This window comes from Etheostoma spectabile, chromosome 17 (assembly GCF_008692095.1).
Source record: "Etheostoma spectabile isolate EspeVRDwgs_2016 chromosome 17, UIUC_Espe_1.0, whole genome shotgun sequence".
Classification (NCBI taxonomy): Eukaryota; Metazoa; Chordata; class Actinopteri; order Perciformes; family Percidae; genus Etheostoma; species Etheostoma spectabile.
The window spans coordinates 10,813,020-10,833,048 of NC_045749.1; the positions used below are offsets into that span (position 1 = coordinate 10,813,020).

The 20,029-nt window shown below is 37.2% G+C and overlaps 3 protein-coding genes across 4 annotated transcripts; all 3 read left to right on the plus strand.

Annotated features, from left to right (window-relative positions):
- Positions 1 to 1,110: 1,110 nt before the first annotated feature.
- Positions 1,111 to 6,525, plus strand: LOC116705197 (polymeric immunoglobulin receptor). Of its 2 annotated transcripts, none has more exons than XM_032541148.1 (9): positions 1,111 to 1,359; positions 1,662 to 1,982; positions 2,119 to 2,445; positions 2,690 to 2,819; positions 2,948 to 3,042; positions 3,162 to 3,196; positions 4,089 to 4,154; positions 4,279 to 4,370; positions 5,304 to 6,525. In XM_032541148.1, the coding sequence occupies exons 1-8, from the start codon at positions 1,314 to 1,316 to the stop codon at positions 4,333 to 4,335; spliced, it is 1,077 nt and encodes a 358-aa protein (XP_032397039.1). In that variant the 5' UTR covers positions 1,111 to 1,313; the 3' UTR covers positions 4,336 to 4,370; positions 5,304 to 6,525. The 2 variants fall into 2 exon arrangements, with proteins under 2 accessions (XP_032397039.1, XP_032397040.1); XM_032541149.1 differs by having other exon boundaries at positions 1,113 to 1,359; positions 2,948 to 3,039.
- Positions 6,526 to 6,848: 323 nt separating this feature from the next.
- On the plus strand, positions 6,849 to 11,602 carry LOC116705473 (uncharacterized). The gene is made up of 10 exons (XM_032541675.1): positions 6,849 to 6,888; positions 7,136 to 7,453; positions 7,738 to 8,076; positions 8,177 to 8,228; positions 8,327 to 8,424; positions 8,558 to 8,592; positions 8,900 to 8,962; positions 9,279 to 9,335; positions 9,494 to 9,568; positions 9,654 to 11,602. Exons 1-10 carry the CDS (start codon positions 6,849 to 6,851, stop codon positions 9,714 to 9,716), a joined length of 1,140 nt encoding a protein of 379 aa, XP_032397566.1. The 3' UTR covers positions 9,717 to 11,602.
- Positions 11,603 to 12,307: 705 nt separating this feature from the next.
- vdac2 (voltage-dependent anion channel 2) lies at positions 12,308 to 19,332 on the plus strand. Its single transcript, XM_032541236.1, has 9 exons — positions 12,308 to 12,498; positions 13,796 to 13,867; positions 13,990 to 14,039; positions 14,709 to 14,861; positions 14,983 to 15,035; positions 16,337 to 16,564; positions 17,730 to 17,880; positions 17,976 to 18,033; positions 18,327 to 19,332. Exons 2-9 carry the CDS (start codon positions 13,801 to 13,803, stop codon positions 18,416 to 18,418), a joined length of 852 nt encoding a protein of 283 aa, XP_032397127.1. The 5' UTR covers positions 12,308 to 12,498; positions 13,796 to 13,800; the 3' UTR covers positions 18,419 to 19,332.
- Positions 19,333 to 20,029: the final 697 nt, after the last annotated feature.

The following is a 20,029-nucleotide window of genomic DNA, read 5'->3' on the forward strand; positions in this document are numbered from 1 at the left end:
TCAGAGTATAAATCATCCACAAAAGTCACAAAAGCAACAGGTAATAAATGAAGTAATATCCACAGTAGTACCCTTATATTACTTCTAAGGTTAGCAACATCAAGTACACTGATGGAAATATCTATTTTATTTCTATGATTTCACAATTGTGTGGGGTCTGTACCACTGTAAGATAATATATAGCAGCGCTGTCCTGCTTTATTGTATATGGGTATGTTGCACTTAAATTGTTTTGGGTGAATTTAAAACTTATTTTAGCTTTTGTTACTTGTGAGATAACGTTTGTATGTCTCAAGTTTTTGCTGGGTACTCGTGGTAATGTAGTTACTTTCGAAGACTGGCAACTTGTTTCCTTCCTTTGTCGACTGTGGCGCGAATATGTTGCTGGGCAGAATTCAGATTTACTGTCCATCACATCAACAGTGTGGTTCACGTTAAGACGTCCAGACGCTCAATAAACGATGCCTCCAAATGACCCGCGAACAACTGAGGAACTTCATCTAAAACACATTTAATACGTTGCTGCAATGTATAGATTTCCATCATGACGTCCAGACGCTCAATTAACAATGCTTAAATGACCCGCGATTAATTGCAGATGGAGCGATCATTTGCAGTATGTGTGCTTACTGGGTAATGTATTATAGTGAACATGCATGTTCACATATTGTAGCAGAGTAAACTTAATGCTATTTTAATATTCAGTAGGCTACTTGTTCAGCGTTATGTTGTAGTTAGAGTTAGTCAAATAAAAGTACAGTGATAGGTCTTGAGTAATGTTTTAATAATGGGACTGCAAAGGAAGTAAATAAAACCTAATAACTACCTATGACATGTACCTCCTGGCTTTGTCTCTGCATCCACACAGACATCTGTAGTGAATTTTCCAAAATAGCCAATTTGGCTCTCTTTCTCTTCATTCTTCTCCTCCACAGCACCTGCTCATTAATGTTATGGCTTCCATTACACAAACATTTTGAAATAAAAGCAAAAATACTTACTTTCTGCATAACCTCCCTAACTTTAGTGTGACAGCATGCTGCGTCTGTCATTGTTATTGTTTGAAACCGCAAAACAGTTCGCACTGGAATCTGACACAGGCCACATTTTAAAAGGTAATGTGAACAGACAAAGAAAAATATATATGATATCGTTTCTGAGCAAAAAATCCAAATTAAGCATTAAGACTTGCGGTGTGAACGTGGGCTATTGGCAGTAGAACATGAACAGCGTCGTAAATGAGGAAGTGACCCAGTTAGAATTACCCACCATGATATTGAAAGCGCTCATTCACTCATGACATTGTGGCAGGCATGTTGTCTTTATATGTGCCTCACCTAATACTCGCCGGACTCATAGGTAGGTCAAGCCTTAATAAGAACGATGTGCATAAATAAAAGCCAGGTTTATAATTAAAAGATTGTTGGTACTGATATGTTGCTGTGGAGTAATACAATTTGAATCTTAAGTGACAACAAGCCACTAAGCTAATAATTACCCTTAATTGTGTTCTTTAATAAAAAAAACAGGTCAGGAGACTAAATGTAATAGCCTAAATGTGTTGTGTAGCTAAATCACTGAGTAGCCTGTGACTGAATGTGATATACACAATGCATTTGAATGCACTACTGTAAAATAAGTGTCTGCTGTTGTTTTGTCAGGAATTCACAGTAAAATTGTTACAGTGAGTAAAGCATCAGTCAAGGCCGGAGGCTCCATCTCCATCCCATGTCTCTATGAGTTGGGCGACAAAAACCACGTGAAATACTTGTGTAAAGGGAATACATGGCACACCTGCTCATATGCTGTTACAACAAATCAGCCATATAACTCTGGAAAGTTTTCAATCTATGATGACATAAACCAAAGAACATTCATTGTGAAAATGAATGATCTGACGGATGATGGCGGTAGTTACTGGTGTGCTGTGGAGAAAGGATTTTGGGATGTTAAACAACATTTTGAGCTGTCAGTCACCACAGGTAAAATCCATTAAATGTTTTAAACACACTTGAAATCCTTTCTGTGAACTACTTGGTGGAAAAACAGAGTTTCACTCAAATTTCTCAGATAATACAGTCAGACCATGGTTTATTTTGTATTGTGCTTTTTTTCAAGGTATGCCAAGTCTGTACGTGGACCATCAGGAAATTATAGCATTTGAAGGAAGAAGTGTGACTGTCAGGTGCCACTGCAAAGATCCAAAAATAACACAGTGGTGCAGGCTGGGCGGCACCTGTGTGTCAGATCAGACTGGATCAATAGATGGAACAACAGTGACCATCAATGACAGTGTTCCAAATGGTTTCACTGTGACTTTGATGGAACTAAAGACAGAGAGCAGTGGCTGGTATTGGTGCAACAACGGAGACTTTCAGATGCCAGTGCATGTAACTGTTCATGAATCAACAACAACTACTACAACTACATTGCCCAATACAGCAAGTAAGATACTTGGCATTCTTTATTTTCATGAATTAACAACCTATCAAATAAATGAAGTCATTAAGCGGGCACAACAAAGGTAACACCAATCAATCCCCGAAACAATTCCAATTAATCTTGCAGAATAGAATATATTAATGCCCTTTACCTTGAAAATCGGGGAAATGCATTTTAATGTAATGTCATAATATACAATGTAACAATATATTGATATTTACCTGATTTTTCACATTTATTTACTCAGACTTGACAGGGAGACTTCCAACCACCCAGCATTCCTCCCTGCTTACAAATGCAGAGCCACATACAGCTCAGCCCACAAACTCCACTATAAACAGGGCAGGCGGAGAGAACTTGCAAGATGAACACAAAAGGTTTGGTTTTATAAAGAAACATATAAAAGAAGAATGTATGCATAAGCTAATCTCAGACATTATACTTTTTGCAAAAATGTTCCCCCCTCTTTTTAAAATTAAATGTACCTCTGATCTACATCTACTAGTTCCACTATTGTGACGATTCTCAGCACCACCCTCGTCTTACTGCTGTTGGTTGTTCCCGCTGCCTTTTTTGGATGGAGGATGATGATAAAAGGTAGTAAATCTGTTGTAAACTCTTCTAAAAGCAATTCAGGAATATTTATTATTATGATTATTTATTAATATTATTATTATTATTATTATTTTAAAACATCTTTACAAATCCATGTGTTTTAGATAAGACCAAGCTGGAGGGGTCTGACATCACTGTGGTAAGATATAGCCTTGTGTTTCTCATTATTAGTATGGTAATAAATACTGTATATGGTCATCTTCCTCACTGGCATATTTGCTTTTTAGTTGGTAAATAAAACATTTTATAGTGTGTCCAAATGTGGACTGATCATACAACAACATATGAAGTAAAAAGCATTGAAAGGAACATGACCAGTCAAGTGTATAATATACCATGTGTCTAAGTGAACTACACTGAGTGTGAATTGATGTCTTTAAATGACTAGATCTAGATCAGCAGAATTAGAATCTAGTGCAAATAAGTCCCTAAAAAAGTACTTGCTGCTCAATGCTGTGTGTAAACTAATTGTACTACAACAGCTGTGCCCCATCAGATTCTGTGACACTAGAGGGTCAACAAAGAGGAAAACATTTATAATGTGATGCTGTGATGCTATTGAAATACTATGAAGTTATCATTTTCGGTAATAGCAATCACAGTACAATATATCACCCTGGCAAAAAAACAGTTGCAGCTACAATTTAGGCTCAAATCCTAATCCTGGTCAGTAAATCCGGTTTTAAAAAAACATCAAATTCAATGGCATCAAATTTAAAATAAATAAATTGCAGTGATAATGTTTCTTCTATTCCTGCAGATTCTGTGCTGCTCTTAACACACTAAAGTCACACACTAAAGTAGGGTAAACATAGTAGGCTGTGTGTGGAAAACAACTGTGTTTACATATTACATTATGCTGTCGTTCATAATCAACATATAGGCCCAGCAGAAGGTGAACAAGAGGAGAACATCTTGTTTTGTTTACCACAGTAGTAAAAGAGCAGTGCCTTAGAATTCATTTGCCTACATTTGTATGTTTGTTTTTCCACTGAAATTATATCATGCTGACTGTGAATCTCATCCAGCAGAACAATCTACCCAAAGAGAGTGTGACATACAGTACCATTGTAATAAAGGATAGTGTGCGACAATTGGTAAGTCATTTATTTCAAACTCATATAGGCATCTCAATATGTCAACTCAAATGCAATATTGTTGTTATGATTGGTCTATAACTATCTCAGCATTCTCTTTTCTGTGCTTGTTTTCTGTCATTAGACTGAACCAGTAGATGGAAGTGTGATCTACAGCACAGTGAAACATAATAAGTGCTAATGAGCAGAAAAGATGGGAGGACTTTAATCAAGCAAGTAAGAAATCATTCCGATGTACGCTTCATTAGTAGTATCGCACAACATTTTGGATAAACCCAATCAACCCAACAGTCTATATTGGAGACTTGTACAATTTAGGGAATGTCAGTCACCAATGTAATTTTCTGCAAACCTGCACACATGCAGCGTATTAAATAATGTTGAAAAATGCAGACTCCTTTCACTCATCACTAAATGGCGTATGTATGACGCACCAATTTGTCTGCCATTATTAGTGTGTTATCCAGACGCATACCCACTTTTTAGCATGTTTATTGACGCCGTTTGGCCTCCATTGACTCACATTACCTTACGATTGTGTGTGAATTTAGGCCGTAGTGAGTAGTATGAAAGGGCAAACATTCACAAAGGGAGGTTGGTTAGGGTGGTGGATGGGTAAAACACAGGACTTTCACCCAGGATAGCAGGGATTCTGACCTGCGTATGGCATTTCCTTAAAGACAAACCCATTGTTCTTTTCCTAAACCTTACATCGTTCTTCTTTTCTTGAACTCAATCGTCGCTTTCTTCTTTTCCTAAACCCAACCGGAGCTTTCTTCTTGCACGTTCTAACACGGCAATACGGCAACAACACGCCAATGGGCGTGTATGTTCACACCCACGGTAAACAACATAGACCTACACTCAGATAGCTCAAATTGCATATAGATAACACGCCACTTGGCTTAAGAAAGTCAGCGTGTATGTTTACGCAAAGTCATGATACATGTTGAAAAATTTGATCAAATAGTTTTTTTCCCCCACACTCACATGCTATGTCTCCAAAGTTAAAGGTGTAATGTGGAAATGTGTCTCTGTCAATTTGACACATTAAGTGAGAGCAACAGTTGGAATATTGACCAAGATTTGAGGTCACTCAAATTTACTAGAAGTGACTTTGTGAGTAAAACCCGTTGTGTCTTTTTACAGCTTTTCCACCCACCGAGTTGACATCTTGCCTTTGAAGACAATCATGATCCTGGGAGGACATTTATTAATTTTCATCCCTAAACCTCTTCCACTCACTGGCTTTAACAAAGTCCTCTACATTATGCAATTACATAGGGTTATCAGATTTTTGAAATCAATACTCTCCAGTACATGTAGTGTTCGATACAATAGCATCCACAGGGTGTGGTATAATATTGGGCACAATTAAAAAAACAGCTGACTTATTTACTGTATGAAATTAATGAAATTTATGAATTTTGATTCTGTGTAAAGTGACAATCTATTATTGTGCAAATAAAAAAGAAAATTTTAAATTATACATGATAGCTATTAATTTTTATCTCAATCATTTTCTTTTTTACTTGTTTTTTTTCTGTCAATGTAAAGCACTTTGTAACTCAGGTTTAATATGCTCACATAATGAAAGCAAAATGTAGCTGCATAATTAAGTACTTCATCATCACACCAAATTGACATAACTGCAATAAAAGAAAGAGGAAGATACATTTCAACAGTTGCAAGTGCACGTTTATGAATACCAGGAAATACAAAATTAGACTGCCAGGTGGTTTTGTTGAACTTTGCTCACTACCGACACGGCTGTTCATCTCAGAGTTTACAGATGTTTTTGGTCTTATGTGTGAGCTGGTTATGTCAATTCGGTAATTTTTCAATTGTCTTCAAATTCTAATGTCGAGAAGTGTTAGAGGAATATTGATAACTATATATGCAGTCAAATGCTGTATTTGCTCTTGTTGCAGGATTTCACAGCATAACTACAGTGTAGTGTAGTGTAAGTGTCAGGGCTGGAAGTTCAATCTCTATCATGTCTCTATTGCTTACAATACATAAACCATGTGGAATACTTGTGTAAAGGAAATTATTGGTGGTCCTGCTCCTATATAGTCAAAACAAACCAACATCAGGACATTACAAGGTTTAATGGATATAATAAAACCATACATTTTTTGACTGTTTTTGAGACTACACTGTTACAAGGTGTTGCCTGATGTTGTCATTTGGTTGTGCAGTCATTTCTTCCTTCTCTTTTTTCATTTGTAGCTGTTACACCTATTTTCTTACCCTTATATTTGCAAAACTACTTTGGACATTTTTCGTCTATGCCTGTCTAATTTCATTTGCAAAAAAACTGATCTGAAACCATTGGGGGAAACAATAAGCATAAGTCTGTGTCTATGATGTTTTCATTATTTGATTTAGCTATCTGAAAAAAATCATGATCGTATTGATCATACAATGTTATGATTGCAATATTTTAAATAAATGAACATAATTCAGTCCATAGACCAGGAGTGCTGATCTTTTCTTTGGAAATGGGGGACTTTACACTGATACTCAAGTAAACTAAATTGGGGAAGTATGCTCTTGCTGCACAGTACATACATAATCTAACTAACCAATGTAAGGCAACTTCCTTATATTGCATAATTAGCAAGATTAGGAAGTAGATTATCAGTCTTGCATTGTGCTGGTTCATGTAGTTCTGTCTGCTCAATCACCAACATGGCTGTTCACTTTCTTCTCCTCCTCACTGGACTCACAGGTCAGTGACAGGAATCATTTTAACTGTGCATGTATTGTTTCCTTCTAATAGTTATGTCAAAAGTTGATGATAATAATAACTAACAGTTTGACAAGTAATGTCCATCAGTTTTGTATACGTTTTGAAGAATACGTTGGCCTAATGTGTAAAATAATAGCGACAGTTATATATTATATAACAGTAGGCAGGTTGTATGAAGAAAAATTATTGTATATGAATATAACCTTTTTAATTGTACTTGTTGCAGGAATTCACAGCATAACTACAGTCAGTAAAGTGTCAGTGAAGGCTGGAAGTTCAATCTCTATCCCGTGTCTCTATGGTGTACAATACACAAACCATGTAAAATACTTATGTAAAGGATATTATTGGCACTCCTGCTCCTATATAATCAAAACAAACCAACAAAGTTCAGGAAGGTTTTTGATCTCTGACGACAAAACCCGAAGTATCTTCACCGTGACTATTCATAATCTGACAGATAAGGATACTGATTATTGGTGTGCTGTGGAGATTATTGGAGGGGCAGATGTCAAAGCGTATTTTTACCTTTCTGTCACCAGAGGTAAGAGCCCTTAAAGCATCTTTCTGCACATTTCAAAACCATTGTGACATTTTAAGAATTTGTTTAGAAAAACACTCAGCAGGTTTTTAAATTTTGCAACAAAGAGTAGTTATTTCCTTATGTACTTTGTGAGTCAAAAGTAAGAATGCATGCTAAATTGAAAGGGATAATGTATCTGCCCAATGTAACCACTGTACAAATGCAAAACATATTTAAAGCATCACCTATGTCTACAAGTTATTAAGCAACCTACAATTTCCTATTCAATTTATTTTTCCATTAAGATACATCACATCTCTATGCGGATCACCAGGAGATTACAACGTTTAATGGAGATAATATAACCATCAATTGTTACTATATTAACACTGGAGAAATGAAGTGGTGCAGGCTGGGCAGCTCCTGTGTGACGAGGTCGTCTGGATCAATAGATGGAACAAAAGTGACCATCAGTGAAGGGGGGCCCAGTGTTTTTACTGTGACTATGAGTGGACTGAGGACAGAGAGCAGCAGCTGGTATTGGTGTGCCAAAGGAGACTTACAGATGCCAGTACACGTAACTGTTGGAGAGAGACCACTAGTGCCTACCACTAATAAATACTACAATACTACTACTTTTATAAGTAAATTATTTGATGAGTTATTTGATTTAACATAGAAGAGATATTAGGAATCAATATTGTTGTTTTACTCTACTTATCATTGTCTTGTTTTGCATTAAAGCCCCCCTTGCAACAAGAAGCCATTTAACCACCTCATCACCTGAGCCTGTCAGGTTAGAAGCTTTCACTTTTGCATGCAACTACATTGGTAAACTGTTTAAACAAGTATGTTTATTTTATTTGTATTGTGTGCTTAAAATGTGTTTTGCAGTGCTTTCGATCATCTAAAGCACTTCCTCATCCCTTTGAGTTTGCTGATCTTCATTGTAATGGTGCTCTTGCTCATCTGGCTCATGTTGAAAAGACACAGTAAGTAAATGCTGATTAATCCAGTTCATACCAAATATGTTTGTAATTCCTAAATATGCTTACTATAAATGTAGATTATTGTGCATTATTGTCATGAGCATTGATAGTCACGTTGTCATTGCTTCACTTTTAGAACAGACCAGAGCAGATTCATCTGCTACAACAACGGTAAGATAAGGAGTATGCATTATGGATAGAAACACAATTGAGAACCTCTGTGATCATAAATACAGGAATATGTTCTGTTATGTGCTCCTTCAACACAGAGGACGTGATGCACAGTACTCTTAAGAAAAAGAAAAAAAAACTCCTGGCTATTTAAGGAAATCTATGAAAATGATTGTAGCTGTAGCTGATCTATTCATTTCCTTTTTTTTTAAGGAAGACCCTCTCCATAATTATTCATATTTTCTTTGGAAACTTTTACTAGTAAACTTGTATGGTAATCCCTCTCAAATATTTACTTTATCTCCAGGCACTGGACCTTGGGGGACAAGCCTCCATTGCTACCCCCTCTCTCTGTAACTCTCTCCCTCAGGTAGTCAAAACCGCACTCAAAACCCACCTATTTAAATTGACTTTATAATCTTGTAATTTACTTCACATTGTTGTAGTTATATTGTTGTATATTTGTATGGCTTTACTGTTTCTAACTTTGTTAATATGTATAGGGCATTTGAGTTCCTTTTAAAAGTGCTATATAAAATCTATTATTTATTATTATTACAATTATTATGAAATGGTTCATACTTACCATTTTAACCAAGGTTGTTATGTTGATGTGTAACCTGATCTAGTCTAATGAAATGGTAATAGCTTTTATTTGAATAACATTTGGTTTGCTCCTTGATCAGACTGAAGAGGAAGCAACATACTGCAATGTTAGGCACATGGGAAAAACTTCAGACAAGGTAGCCCTAAACCAGTAAAATTACAACTTGCATTAGACAATACAAGTACAGAAAAAGACACATAAGTACACTCCAATTGCATTTATTATTTCATCATACTTTTGTAATTGAATGAAGCAAAACAAATGGATAATAATTGTCTCTTCTTTCTCTCCCAGAGGTCAGATGAAAAGAGTGAGCTGGATGGGACGTACAGCTCTGTGGTTATTGTAGGACAACAAACTCCCAAAAGGGTAAATTTTAGGAGATGCAATGCTCTTAGTCTGGTTTATCTTTGATTGTTTTTCCTAATTGTCATTTCCTTCTGTTGTGCAACAGGTTGAAGCAAGAGATGAGGATGTAACATATAGCATGTTGGCTCAGCATCAGCAAAACCTGTAACTGTTACCCCTACATCTTACCCATCCATCTATGACTGGACTTTTAAATGACACTGCTGCAACGTGTCATATGTTCTTTGGTTTTAAATAAGTTAAAGCTTTTACATCTTTTTTAGTTTTTTAAAAGGGTTTACACTTCTCCTTTGTTATATTTCTCTACATAGCTGCAAAACATTTCAAACAAATACTGACCTGGGCCTAAATTTTCAATAGCATCCTTAAGCTATGATTGCAAACTCCATTTACAAACCTTGAAGGTGAAATATGAAATACTGACAGCTAGCGTTTAAAATAGTTACTGCACTCCAAATTCAAAATACTGGAGAAAGTCGTCTCTCCCAGCCCCTCCTCCCCAGACTTGAAGTTCACAGAGGTTCTGTGCATAGGTTCAGTCTGAGACCCCAGCATCCACAACAATGTTGCTAGACACTTGTCTTATATAGACAGACATTACTTCACAGCACAGCAGAGTAGCTATCGTTGGATGCTCGCTGTATTGACAGTCATAAAAACCTGTGCTCATGCTCTCTACCCGAAACACATAGAATTATGTTAGGAACCGCTAAATGCCCCACAACCTCGCTGTCCTCTCCACCCGACTGACAGTTACTTTCTTTGCTTTTCTTTTCGACGGACTGAACATACTTTATTGGCTTAGAATTACGGCAACAATTGCTAAACACACTGCAAACTCACGGGCCTCTCTTCACGATTTCCAGCCCCTCTTTCTTGGCTTAAAATAACTCACTGTTGTTGACTGCAGCTACTGAACAGGCTACACGTTATGAACAGGTGTTAAATCTTAGAGCAGACAAAAGTTGACATATCGGCAATAACAACAGCATGTCTTTGATCACAAAGCTATAATACAGTTTAGTTTTGTAAAAGTGGTCATGTTAATGTTATTTAATGTCGCTCATAAAATCCGTTTAAAAAGGGGACGTAACAGATATGCCAAGTGCATGAGAAAAACCTCAGACGAGGTAACTAAACAATTTAAACCATTTAATGTAATACACAAGCTTGCTAAAGTAATCCATTTAATATTAAAATATATACCAGTGATGAACTGAAACATATTTAAAATGAATCAAAAATGGAAACATTCATCTGTGTGTTCTTCTTTACCCAGATGTCTAATAAGGTTTACAGGTTGAAGTGTCAATAGCAAGACCCCAAATTACTACCAATACTGCCCACTGGTGTTTGAATGTGCATGTATGTTTATCTGACGAGCAGGTGGCACCTTGTATGAAAGCCTCAGCCACCAGTGCATGAATGTGTTAGTGAATTGGGCCTGTAGTCTTTATATTGCTTTGAGTAGTAGTTAAGACTAGAAAAGTGCCATGTGTGATATGGAAGGAATATGAAGTTATGTGGTTAAAGCAACAGACAAAGGGGAAATATTAAGATACCTTATCCCAGACGTTCAGTATTTTCTGAAGACCATTTTGTTGGTGTCTCACCAAGTCAAAATGGTACCCTTTAATTGTCACTTATTTTTTCTTCCAAACTGGTTTCATTTTTGCTTGCTTGGAAAAATGATTTGCTCTTCCTTGCTCATTTTAATTTTGACAGATTCATTTTTACAACAGGGCTTTGGAAGTCTTTAAGCGTATCTCCAATAGCCGTATACTTGGGTTTACTGCTCTCACTTATTAGGCATACATTCACAATACGATCCTGGTTTTCCTATACTTTTCCTACCTATTTTCAGGATGTTTATAAAATCATATTATATAGCCTACTAGCCACGTGTTTTGGGTTTTCTTTTTCTGTATATACCATATAGGCTACTCTTGTAATTAAAAAAAATGTACAGTAATTGCATGTTTGGCGAATAAGTCATTGAAAGTCATTTGTAACTGAATAAAGATAAATTTGCATAGAGAAGTACAAAACCATTTTATTCCACCTGCTTCGTAAAGTTGCAAACATTTGAAGGGGGAATTTGCAAAAACATCCCTGTTTTATGAATTTTGATTTTTTTTTTTATTGTGCACTCACAGTGTTAGTTTATTGATTTGGGGTGTGGCTTGTATCTCTTTTTGCAAATTAACTCTTAATTTTACTCAGTGCATTGTTATGCATAGTTATAAAAGTAGGCCTCTTTAGAAAAAGTAGAATAACACATTAAATCTATTTAAAGAGAAATCCACTGTTAGTTATGGTAAATAACTTCACGCATTATATTGTGCCTTTAACTATTGCCACAGAAAAACTAATTAAAATTAATAAACAATAACAATAAAAAATTATTGAATATGTGGTTCAGCTCACATATTCAATAATTATTGTTTTAATATTAATGTTTAATAATTTAGTTTTTTGTCCTAGTTTTTATCCGTAGAATCCGGTTCATTGCCGAGTACAAGGAATTTGCTTTGGTGCTTAGACAAAAACATTAATATATAATACAAATCAATACAATACAAATGTTTAAAAAAATGCTCATTTTTAAGGAACGTTATTTGCCAAAGTCAACATAAGAGATAACATTTAGAGCCAGGGGTCATTAAACAACAAGAAACATGGCTTAGGCCTACACAATTCTTTTTTTTAAGATAAAATTTCGCAACCATGGCTTGATGGGAAACCTTTTTACTCAGGCACATATGTGGCCGTTCCGGGTCCTGAGCCTGGATGTGATAGGTCTGGATTTTATTGCAGTGCAGTCTCCTTCAGCTCGCCCTTCTACCGGTGACGCCTGCTTTGGCCGTGCGGTGTTAGGAACATCTCTAACAAAGTCAACTTTTGTTTACCGTTAGCACCATCCGCTACTGGTAAGAGAGCTATTTATTCCGCCTGACACTGTTATTCATCTCCATAACAAGCGAGAAGTAGTGTTTTAGGGTTTTTTAATACACACCGGTACTTTGCAGGCTAACAAAGTTAGCTAAGCTAGCTGCACTTGGCATGCGTCGGACACATGTCAAGTTAAAGCAGGGGATGTGTGCTTTCAGTTAAACGTTACATGCTGCTAATAAAACGGCGGGTGTTCTGCAGACTTACGCCAAGAAAATATTCACAACTTATTACTTGAACGTTTGCCATCACTTCTTTAACTTTCCTACGGCCTAGTTAGCAGTAGTGAGGTAACGTTAGCTGATAATGCCTTTTGAACTGGTTAATTTACTCTTCTCGCTAACTGGCACCGGTATGTGCCTTGCCACGCCTAGCTGTGTCTGCCAATTTACTTGAAGGACTACCTTAATAAGAGACGGGTCTTAACTAGTCACTCCAGTGCGGCAAAATGGCTCCTCTCTGGCTCAGTAACCTTGCCCATCAGCTGTCATGTATGGCTATGACTACTTGCAGCATTGGTATGCTGTCACTGTGCAAACTGTTCAATTAATGTGTTCAGTAAATCCTAGTTTGTGAAAATGGACATATCAGCACTTGCACCCTCAAATTGGTAACATGAAACACATCCCATTTTAGAGAGGCTTTGAATGTAGCCTACAGCAAAGTGTTTTACATTATGAGCTGACCCAAATGTTACAGCCTGTGCGGCAAGGAAAGGGCTAAATGCATCTTGTCATTAGCTTTTCCTTCAACAGGTGTAGCAACCAAAGGATGAACAGCTACTGTCGCAATTGGCATCCTCATGTCAACCAGGCTTGTTTTCTTAATTTAAAAAAATAATGCATCTTCTATACCAGCCAGTATTTTACATAAGTCATTTGCGCACAAATTATTCTCACAGTGCATTCATAGATCCATCGCTTTTGTATACTTTAACCATACGGTACATATGTGTCCATGAGCGGTACAATTGAGAGACAGCAAGACCTGCCTTGAAGTCCAAATATTGATGACCTGTCATACAAAGACAGTTGCTTGCTACCTAACGGTTTCCCTTTTCAACCTTGCGTTTGCAGCTGTTAAATCGGCATTATGCATATGTCACATGTCTTAATGCATAGTGGAGGTGAATTGGTTATTTCATTGTGGAATTCTATAAAAAATGTTTTTAGGTTACATCATTTGGGGTTTCTTTTTAACTGGGCTCAAGCTGGTGGAAATGTACTTTAAGTCAGAAAAATAATTTGAGCATTGTTTTTTTGCGTCTATCTACAGATACAATGGCTGTTCCTCCCTGCTATGCTGACCTGGGCAAATCTGCCAAGGACATCTTCAACAAAGGCTATGGTATGGTTTCTTATGGTTTGACAAAGTAGGACTGTTCTATTAAAACGTATAAAATGCCAAGTCTAGTTGAGATTGTAGACATGCTTGAAATTATTTAGAAGAAATATATATATTTTCTTCAGGATTTGGCTTGGTGAAGCTTGATGTCAAGACAAAGTCAGCCAGTGGAGTGGTAAGGTCATCTATTTATCCTAATAGGAAACTAGAACGCACTTCATAGTAACTAATGTGAAGCACATCAAAGTTACATTGCAACATGAAAGTTAAATTCACAGCAAAGTTCTTCATTTAATGACTGAACATCTACTGCACTGTTCAATCCCTACACTGTTCAATTTTTCACTTGATCACTTTTTTACTTTTGCACTAGCATCATTACACACAGTCTACAATAGTATCTCACCTTATCATAGTCATTGCATTTCTGTGACTGCTTTTTTATTCTTAGGTGTGTGTGTGTGTGTGTGTGGTGGTGTGTGTGTGTGGGTGTGTGTGTGTGTGTGTTGTGTGTGTGGTGTGTGTGTGTGTGTGTGTGTGTGTGTGGGTGTGTGTGTGTGTGTGTGTGTGTGTGTGTGTGTGTGTGTGTGTGGTGTGTGTGTGTGTGTGTGTGTGTGTGTGTGTGGTGTGTTGTGTGTGTGTGTGTGTGTGTGTGGTGTGTGTGTGTGTGTGTTATGGTTGTCTTGCTACTGGATACTACTTATCAAAATGACCAGTTTTTTTTTAACTCTATAAATTAAACACAAGTATCTTTGAATAAGTTTATATTAATTATTTCATTCAGTGTAACTTGTCTTAAAGCATTTCTTGGGAATTTCTTTTTCTAAAAAATTATCCCTTGCAGGAATTCAAAACAACTGGTTCCTCCAACACTGATACCAGCAAAGTTGCAGGCACTCTGGAAACTAAATACAAGAGGTCAGAATACGGCCTGACCTTCACTGAGAAGTGGAACACTGACAACACCTTGGGAACAGAAATCACTGTTGAAGATCAGGTTAGGAAAATATAAATTTTCTACACCTGGTTATTTATCATGTGTCAATTGTAAATGTCACGACAGGGCAACATTAATTTATTTTAATGTCAAATGCTTTGCGTTTTCCATTTTCTCACAGATTGCCAAAGGACTGAAATTGACATTTGACACAACCTTCTCACCAAACACTGGGTAAGATAATGGTTAAAATGAACTAATTAATTGATGGAAAAGTTAGTTTCACATAAATTTTACTTGAACTCTGCCTTTGCTTCTCCAGATGAGTCATTTTGGCAACCTGATATGTGCTGTACATGCTTATGATAAGTCTAGTTCCTGGCCATGTGACCCCAGTCCCAATATGGAACAAGTCAGTTGCAACACATTACTGTGATTGGCTGTCGGGTTTTGCACATTTGAGGAATAAAAAAAAAAATAAAAAAAAATGTTACTAGTGTGCCCCGCTGGTACATGGCCCAGAGGAAGCATGTGCTTTTTCATATTGCATGTGGGAATGTTGATGCAGTTGAGTTATGTGGCCACATTGAGACAAATGTATATTTAAGGATACAGTGTAATGCTCAGCCTAGGAAGTAAACATCAGCTCTTAGGCAGTGTCCGGCAAACCGGACTGGTCAGCAATGGGCTGGTCAAAAGTTCTAAATTAAAGCAAAGCTGGTGAAATAGTTGAAGTGTCTGCTACTTTTTTTTTTTTAAGGTGTTTCAGCGATGCACCCTTTTTGTAAGAAAATGTTTTCCCAATCTCATATTGCTACTTGAGCTGAGGGCATATGTTTCCAATTATCACTGGGGTTCATGAATCTATGGCAGTTGTTTCCAAAAGTGGGTTTCACAACATCCCGGGGGGCTTTGAGGACGGGTGCCACAAGATTTGTTCATTCCTAGTTTTTAAGTTTTTTTTATTTTTAAATGTATTGCCACATAATTCTTTTTTTTTTTTTTTTTTAATAAAATGAAGCCGCATTTACATAACGTTTTGTATGTTACATTTTCAAACATATCAAAACCGGGAACATGAGCAATAGATATCAAAATTGGCCATGGTAAATTTCATGCAAACTGATTGTTAGGCAAAAATTTTGCTGAACAATCTGGCTCTTGAACGATGGGATGGATTTCTATTATGTCAGAAATTTTGGCCGGCTGTCTTACGGTTCTACTGTTAAAAAGACTAGTTAACACAATGTACAAGGTGGATTAAAAACGCAACTTCTGCCCAAAATACAAAATGTTGTCTCTGACTGAATTGCAAGGTGATGTAATTTGTATCATAGTGTGGAGCACTTGGTGTGTGTTATGGTAACACATTATGCAAGAATATTATGGCTATTGATTTGTAAATTTAAAGTTTTTAGTTTTTTAGGCTATATATTTTGCAGGAAATGTAAGATGACCCTTTAAGAAAAGCTTTTTTATGCCTAAACAAACTTGATTTCACGTAAGGTTTAACCAAAAGGTGTGTTTCTCAACAGCAAGAAGAGTGGCAAAGTTAAGACTGCCTACAAGCGTGAGTTCGTTAACATGGGCTGCGATGTTGACTTTGACTTTGCTGGCCCCACTATCCACGGAGCTGCTGTTGTCGGTTATGAGGGGTGGCTTGCAGGTTACCAGATGAGCTTCGACACCGCCAAATCCAAGATGACCCAGAACAACTTTGCCATTGGCTACAAGACGGGAGACTTCCAGTTGCACACTAATGTGTAAGTTGAATACCTTTCTCATGAGGTTTGAATTTTTATAATCTGTTTGCACTTGTATTCTCTGACAGAATGAAACCTTCTGTTTACTTGATCTAGAATTTATCTTCTCTTTATTTATTTATTTTTTTGTGTTACATAAACTTACAAGTTGGAACACTTAAATAGTCCTTATTTAAATCATTGTTTTAAAAGTTGTAACATGCGCTAATAACCAGATTCAGAGTTGGTTAATTAGGCATAATGAATGCAAGCAAACCCACGGGACTCCCCTGCTGAGCCACCCTGCACTCAAGGCTCATATGACAGTTTTCCTGAGTTACTGTAAAGTTATACATGTAGCTATGATGGCTGTAATTCATCAATTTATATTATTTTATAACCCATCCGAGGGCTGTATGGTGTAAAGCCTTTAATGTGGCTGTAACGGAAATGTCTCCCCCAACTGCCAGCTATTGGCTAGTAGCTAGCAGTAGCTCATAGCATGACATGATATCTCCTTGGTTCTCTCAAAACATCCAGGGAGTTGATATCTATAAGCATTTAAACAGGGTGTGACACGTGGCGTTGTATTACTCTTTTGTGCACACGGGTCACTTTCAGGCACAACCCAGTTAATACTGATGGGGGCCACATTTATAAAATGATGAACAGTTAGTCAAGAAAAATTGGATCTGGCAATAAATCAGAATTGAGCATTAAGGCCTGCAGTCTGAATGTAGCCCAAGTTGTGTGCTCCAAATTGATTAAATATAGTAACCTCCTGAATGATAAAAAGTCTTTTACTATGTAAATAAGCTGCAGGGAAAATGTAGCACATTGATTTTAACATTGTCAACAAGATGTTGAGCATTAATTCTCAGCCAAAGCTGACTCTATAACTGTAAAATGTGTGGGGCTTGACAATTTGAATTTTTCCCTCACTAAAGCTTGTTAACAATCCCAGTTGGTTTTGGAGCTATTGATCCCTGGCTTGACTGTGCAATACTACTACAGGAAAGACACAGGTTTCTGCTCCAAGTTGCCATTTCTCTTAGGTCTGCTTGGCTAAGTAATGTATCTCAATCACAAATTGTGGTTCCCAGAAAAAATGGTATTCCTCTTTAGCTAGACATACCAAATTATATTTCCTGTAGCATGATCTCTACTATGCTTATGATCTTTAAAGCAATGATGGTGCTGAGTTTGGAGGCTCCATCTACCAGAAGGTGAGCGACACGCTGGAGACTGCAGTCAACCTGGCCTGGACCGCTGGCAGCAATAGCACTCGCTTTGGTATTGCAGCCAAATACCAGCTGGACAAGGATGCCTCCGTCAGTGTAAGTAGTGAAGCAGAGGCTTTCAGAATGGTGTGGATGAGGCAAAACGAAAAACTGTCACCAAATGACTTATTTTTTGTTTTTTTCCTCAATAGGCTAAAGTAAACAACAATAGCCTTGTTGGTGTTGGGTACACCCAAACTCTTAGACCAGGTAGGTGGTTTCCTACAGGTTCATTGTCAGTTGATGGATGTTTGTCTATGTTCTATAGTTGAATGCCTCTTTATTTTTTAGTATACACCTTTAAGCTCCACACTGGAGTTATTCCACACAACACATCAGTTTTGAGCAAATGCACTATGAAAGACTTGACCTAGAATAGAGTAATTTATAGCAACACTTACCAGCCTTTTCCTGTCAACTCTCATTCTCAGAAGTCCCACCGTGGTTGAGAAAAGTAATTTTACACTTGTAATAACTAATGTTGGTTCCTCTTGCCTGTGCAGGTGTAAAACTCACCCTGTCTGGCCTGATTGATGGCAAGAACATCAACGCTGGTGGCCACAAGCTAGGCCTGGGTTTGGAACTGGAAGCCTAAGGTTTCAACATACTGCACGGGACTAGGGAATATCAGAAGAATCTGGCCTTAAATGTATGTCCACTCAAACCAGCAAGGGGATATCTCGGAGAGATTGGTTCAAAGGCTACAACGACAAACTCTTACTTGTTGAGTACCACTCGAAGTTGGTTCTTTTGTCATATGTATATTTTACCTTTTGTTGCTTTTTACTTTGTAGTAGCATCTATTCAAGAGACAGTTGGTGGCTTATTTATAAATCATTTAATTGTTTCTGTCCAGCACTGCCATAGCAATGAAATCCAATACAGTCCCTTTGCCTGTGACCCACTCTGCGTTGCTTTATTGTGATAATCCCCAGACAGTCAACATCGGTTTACTGTTTTGTGTGGCGAGTGTTGTCATACCTTCTTTGATTTTACAATCATGACCATCTGATATTCCTTTGTGATCTACAGTTTTAATTTACAAACCTTGTTGAGTACACTAGTCTATTTCTGCTATTATTTAAATGCTGCAACCTTCCTGTTCATGCACACAAGGACAAACTACAGCTCTGTAATGTTTTTGTTTGGCGTCGGCCTTCAGGGTTTGGGATGTTGTTTAAAGATGCACATAACCTTCCCTTAAACTGGGCAGTTAATGGGTTGATTAAAGTTGGGTCTGTAAATTTGAAAAAAAGCTGTACACTTGGCCGACCAAGCAGAATCAATTTTAGTTAATTCTGTACTAACGGACTACTGTGGGAAGGGCACATAATTAATGTTCACAATAATGCCAAACTATCATTGTCTGGAAGAGGTGTAACTCAAAGTTGCAATTGTGCATTCTTGGAAAGTGCTTCTCTGCAATGGGCAGTGACAAAGCCCACCGGAAGTCTTGGAGGTCCTTATGTGTATGGATACATTTTCAATAAAGTCTCTGAACTCCAAAAATGTATTTTTAATGTGCTATTGTAATGCTACTCACAACTCAAAAGCTGACATGTATATGTACCTTAAGCAGAAACTTTTTCTCTAGCATATATATTTTTTTTTTTTCGTTGACATCGATGCACACACCAAAAAGCATTTAAAAAAAAAAAAAAAAAAAAGTGTGCAAGCTATTTTAAAAAGGCTAGTCCTGCTGTATATTATATCCAGTTTTTTATATAATGGAACAGCACATTAGTCTAAATTTGAGCCAACCCCTCAATTTAAGCAGTTTTCTGATACATTTTAAGAGATCTAGACCATAACAAGAAAAAGGATCTGTGAGCAATTGGTCCTTCATTGGTACTAAGGAGACCTTCAGAAGAGATGATGCATGATACAAAGGGGGAGGAACAAATTATGGAAAATGAGATGACCTGCGTCATGTTTTAAGTAGAACTGATCTATTTTTAGCCTGTGGCATGCCTCACACATCATCGCCACCTTTTCTAGATTTATACATTGTGGCCAAGCTGGAGCCACCCTGAGTGAAGCCTGGACATTGTACATGGGAGCAGAAAGTTGGATTTACTGTCAATTCTTTGTCTGGAATGGCACTGTAAAATTATTGTTGCTATTAATCCAGTGGTCTGATATTGCTCTACAACAACCCTTAGCAGTTGGTGTCAACATCTGAATGGATGGAGGGGTCAGTGGCTAA

What these genes read in the sequence shown, in the direction of transcription:
- LOC116705197 (XM_032541148.1), top strand. Translation starts at nt 1,314, where the DNA reads ATGTTGTCTTTATATGTGCCTCACCTAATACTCGCCGGACTCATAG. An exon ending in TGAGCTGTCAGTCACCACAG is followed by an intron (nt 1,983 to 2,118) that starts GTAAAATCCATT and finishes CTTTTTTTCAAG; the next exon opens with GTATGCCAAGTCTGTACGTG. An exon ending in TTGCAAGATGAACACAAAAG is followed by an intron (nt 2,820 to 2,947) that starts GTTTGGTTTTAT and finishes TACATCTACTAG; the next exon opens with TTCCACTATTGTGACGATTC.
- LOC116705473 (XM_032541675.1), top strand. Translation starts at nt 6,849, where the DNA reads ATGGCTGTTCACTTTCTTCTCCTCCTCACTGGACTCACAG. An exon ending in TTACCTTTCTGTCACCAGAG is followed by an intron (nt 7,454 to 7,737) that starts GTAAGAGCCCTT and finishes TTTTCCATTAAG; the next exon opens with ATACATCACATCTCTATGCG. An exon ending in CAATACTACTACTTTTATAA is followed by an intron (nt 8,077 to 8,176) that starts GTAAATTATTTG and finishes TTTGCATTAAAG; the next exon opens with CCCCCCTTGCAACAAGAAGC.
- vdac2 (XM_032541236.1), top strand. Translation starts at nt 13,801, where the DNA reads ATGGCTGTTCCTCCCTGCTATGCTGACCTGGGCAAATCTGCCAAGGAC. An exon ending in ACCTTCTCACCAAACACTGG is followed by an intron (nt 15,036 to 16,336) that starts GTAAGATAATGG and finishes GTTTCTCAACAG; the next exon opens with CAAGAAGAGTGGCAAAGTTA. An exon ending in CACCCAAACTCTTAGACCAG is followed by an intron (nt 18,034 to 18,326) that starts GTAGGTGGTTTC and finishes TTGCCTGTGCAG; the next exon opens with GTGTAAAACTCACCCTGTCT.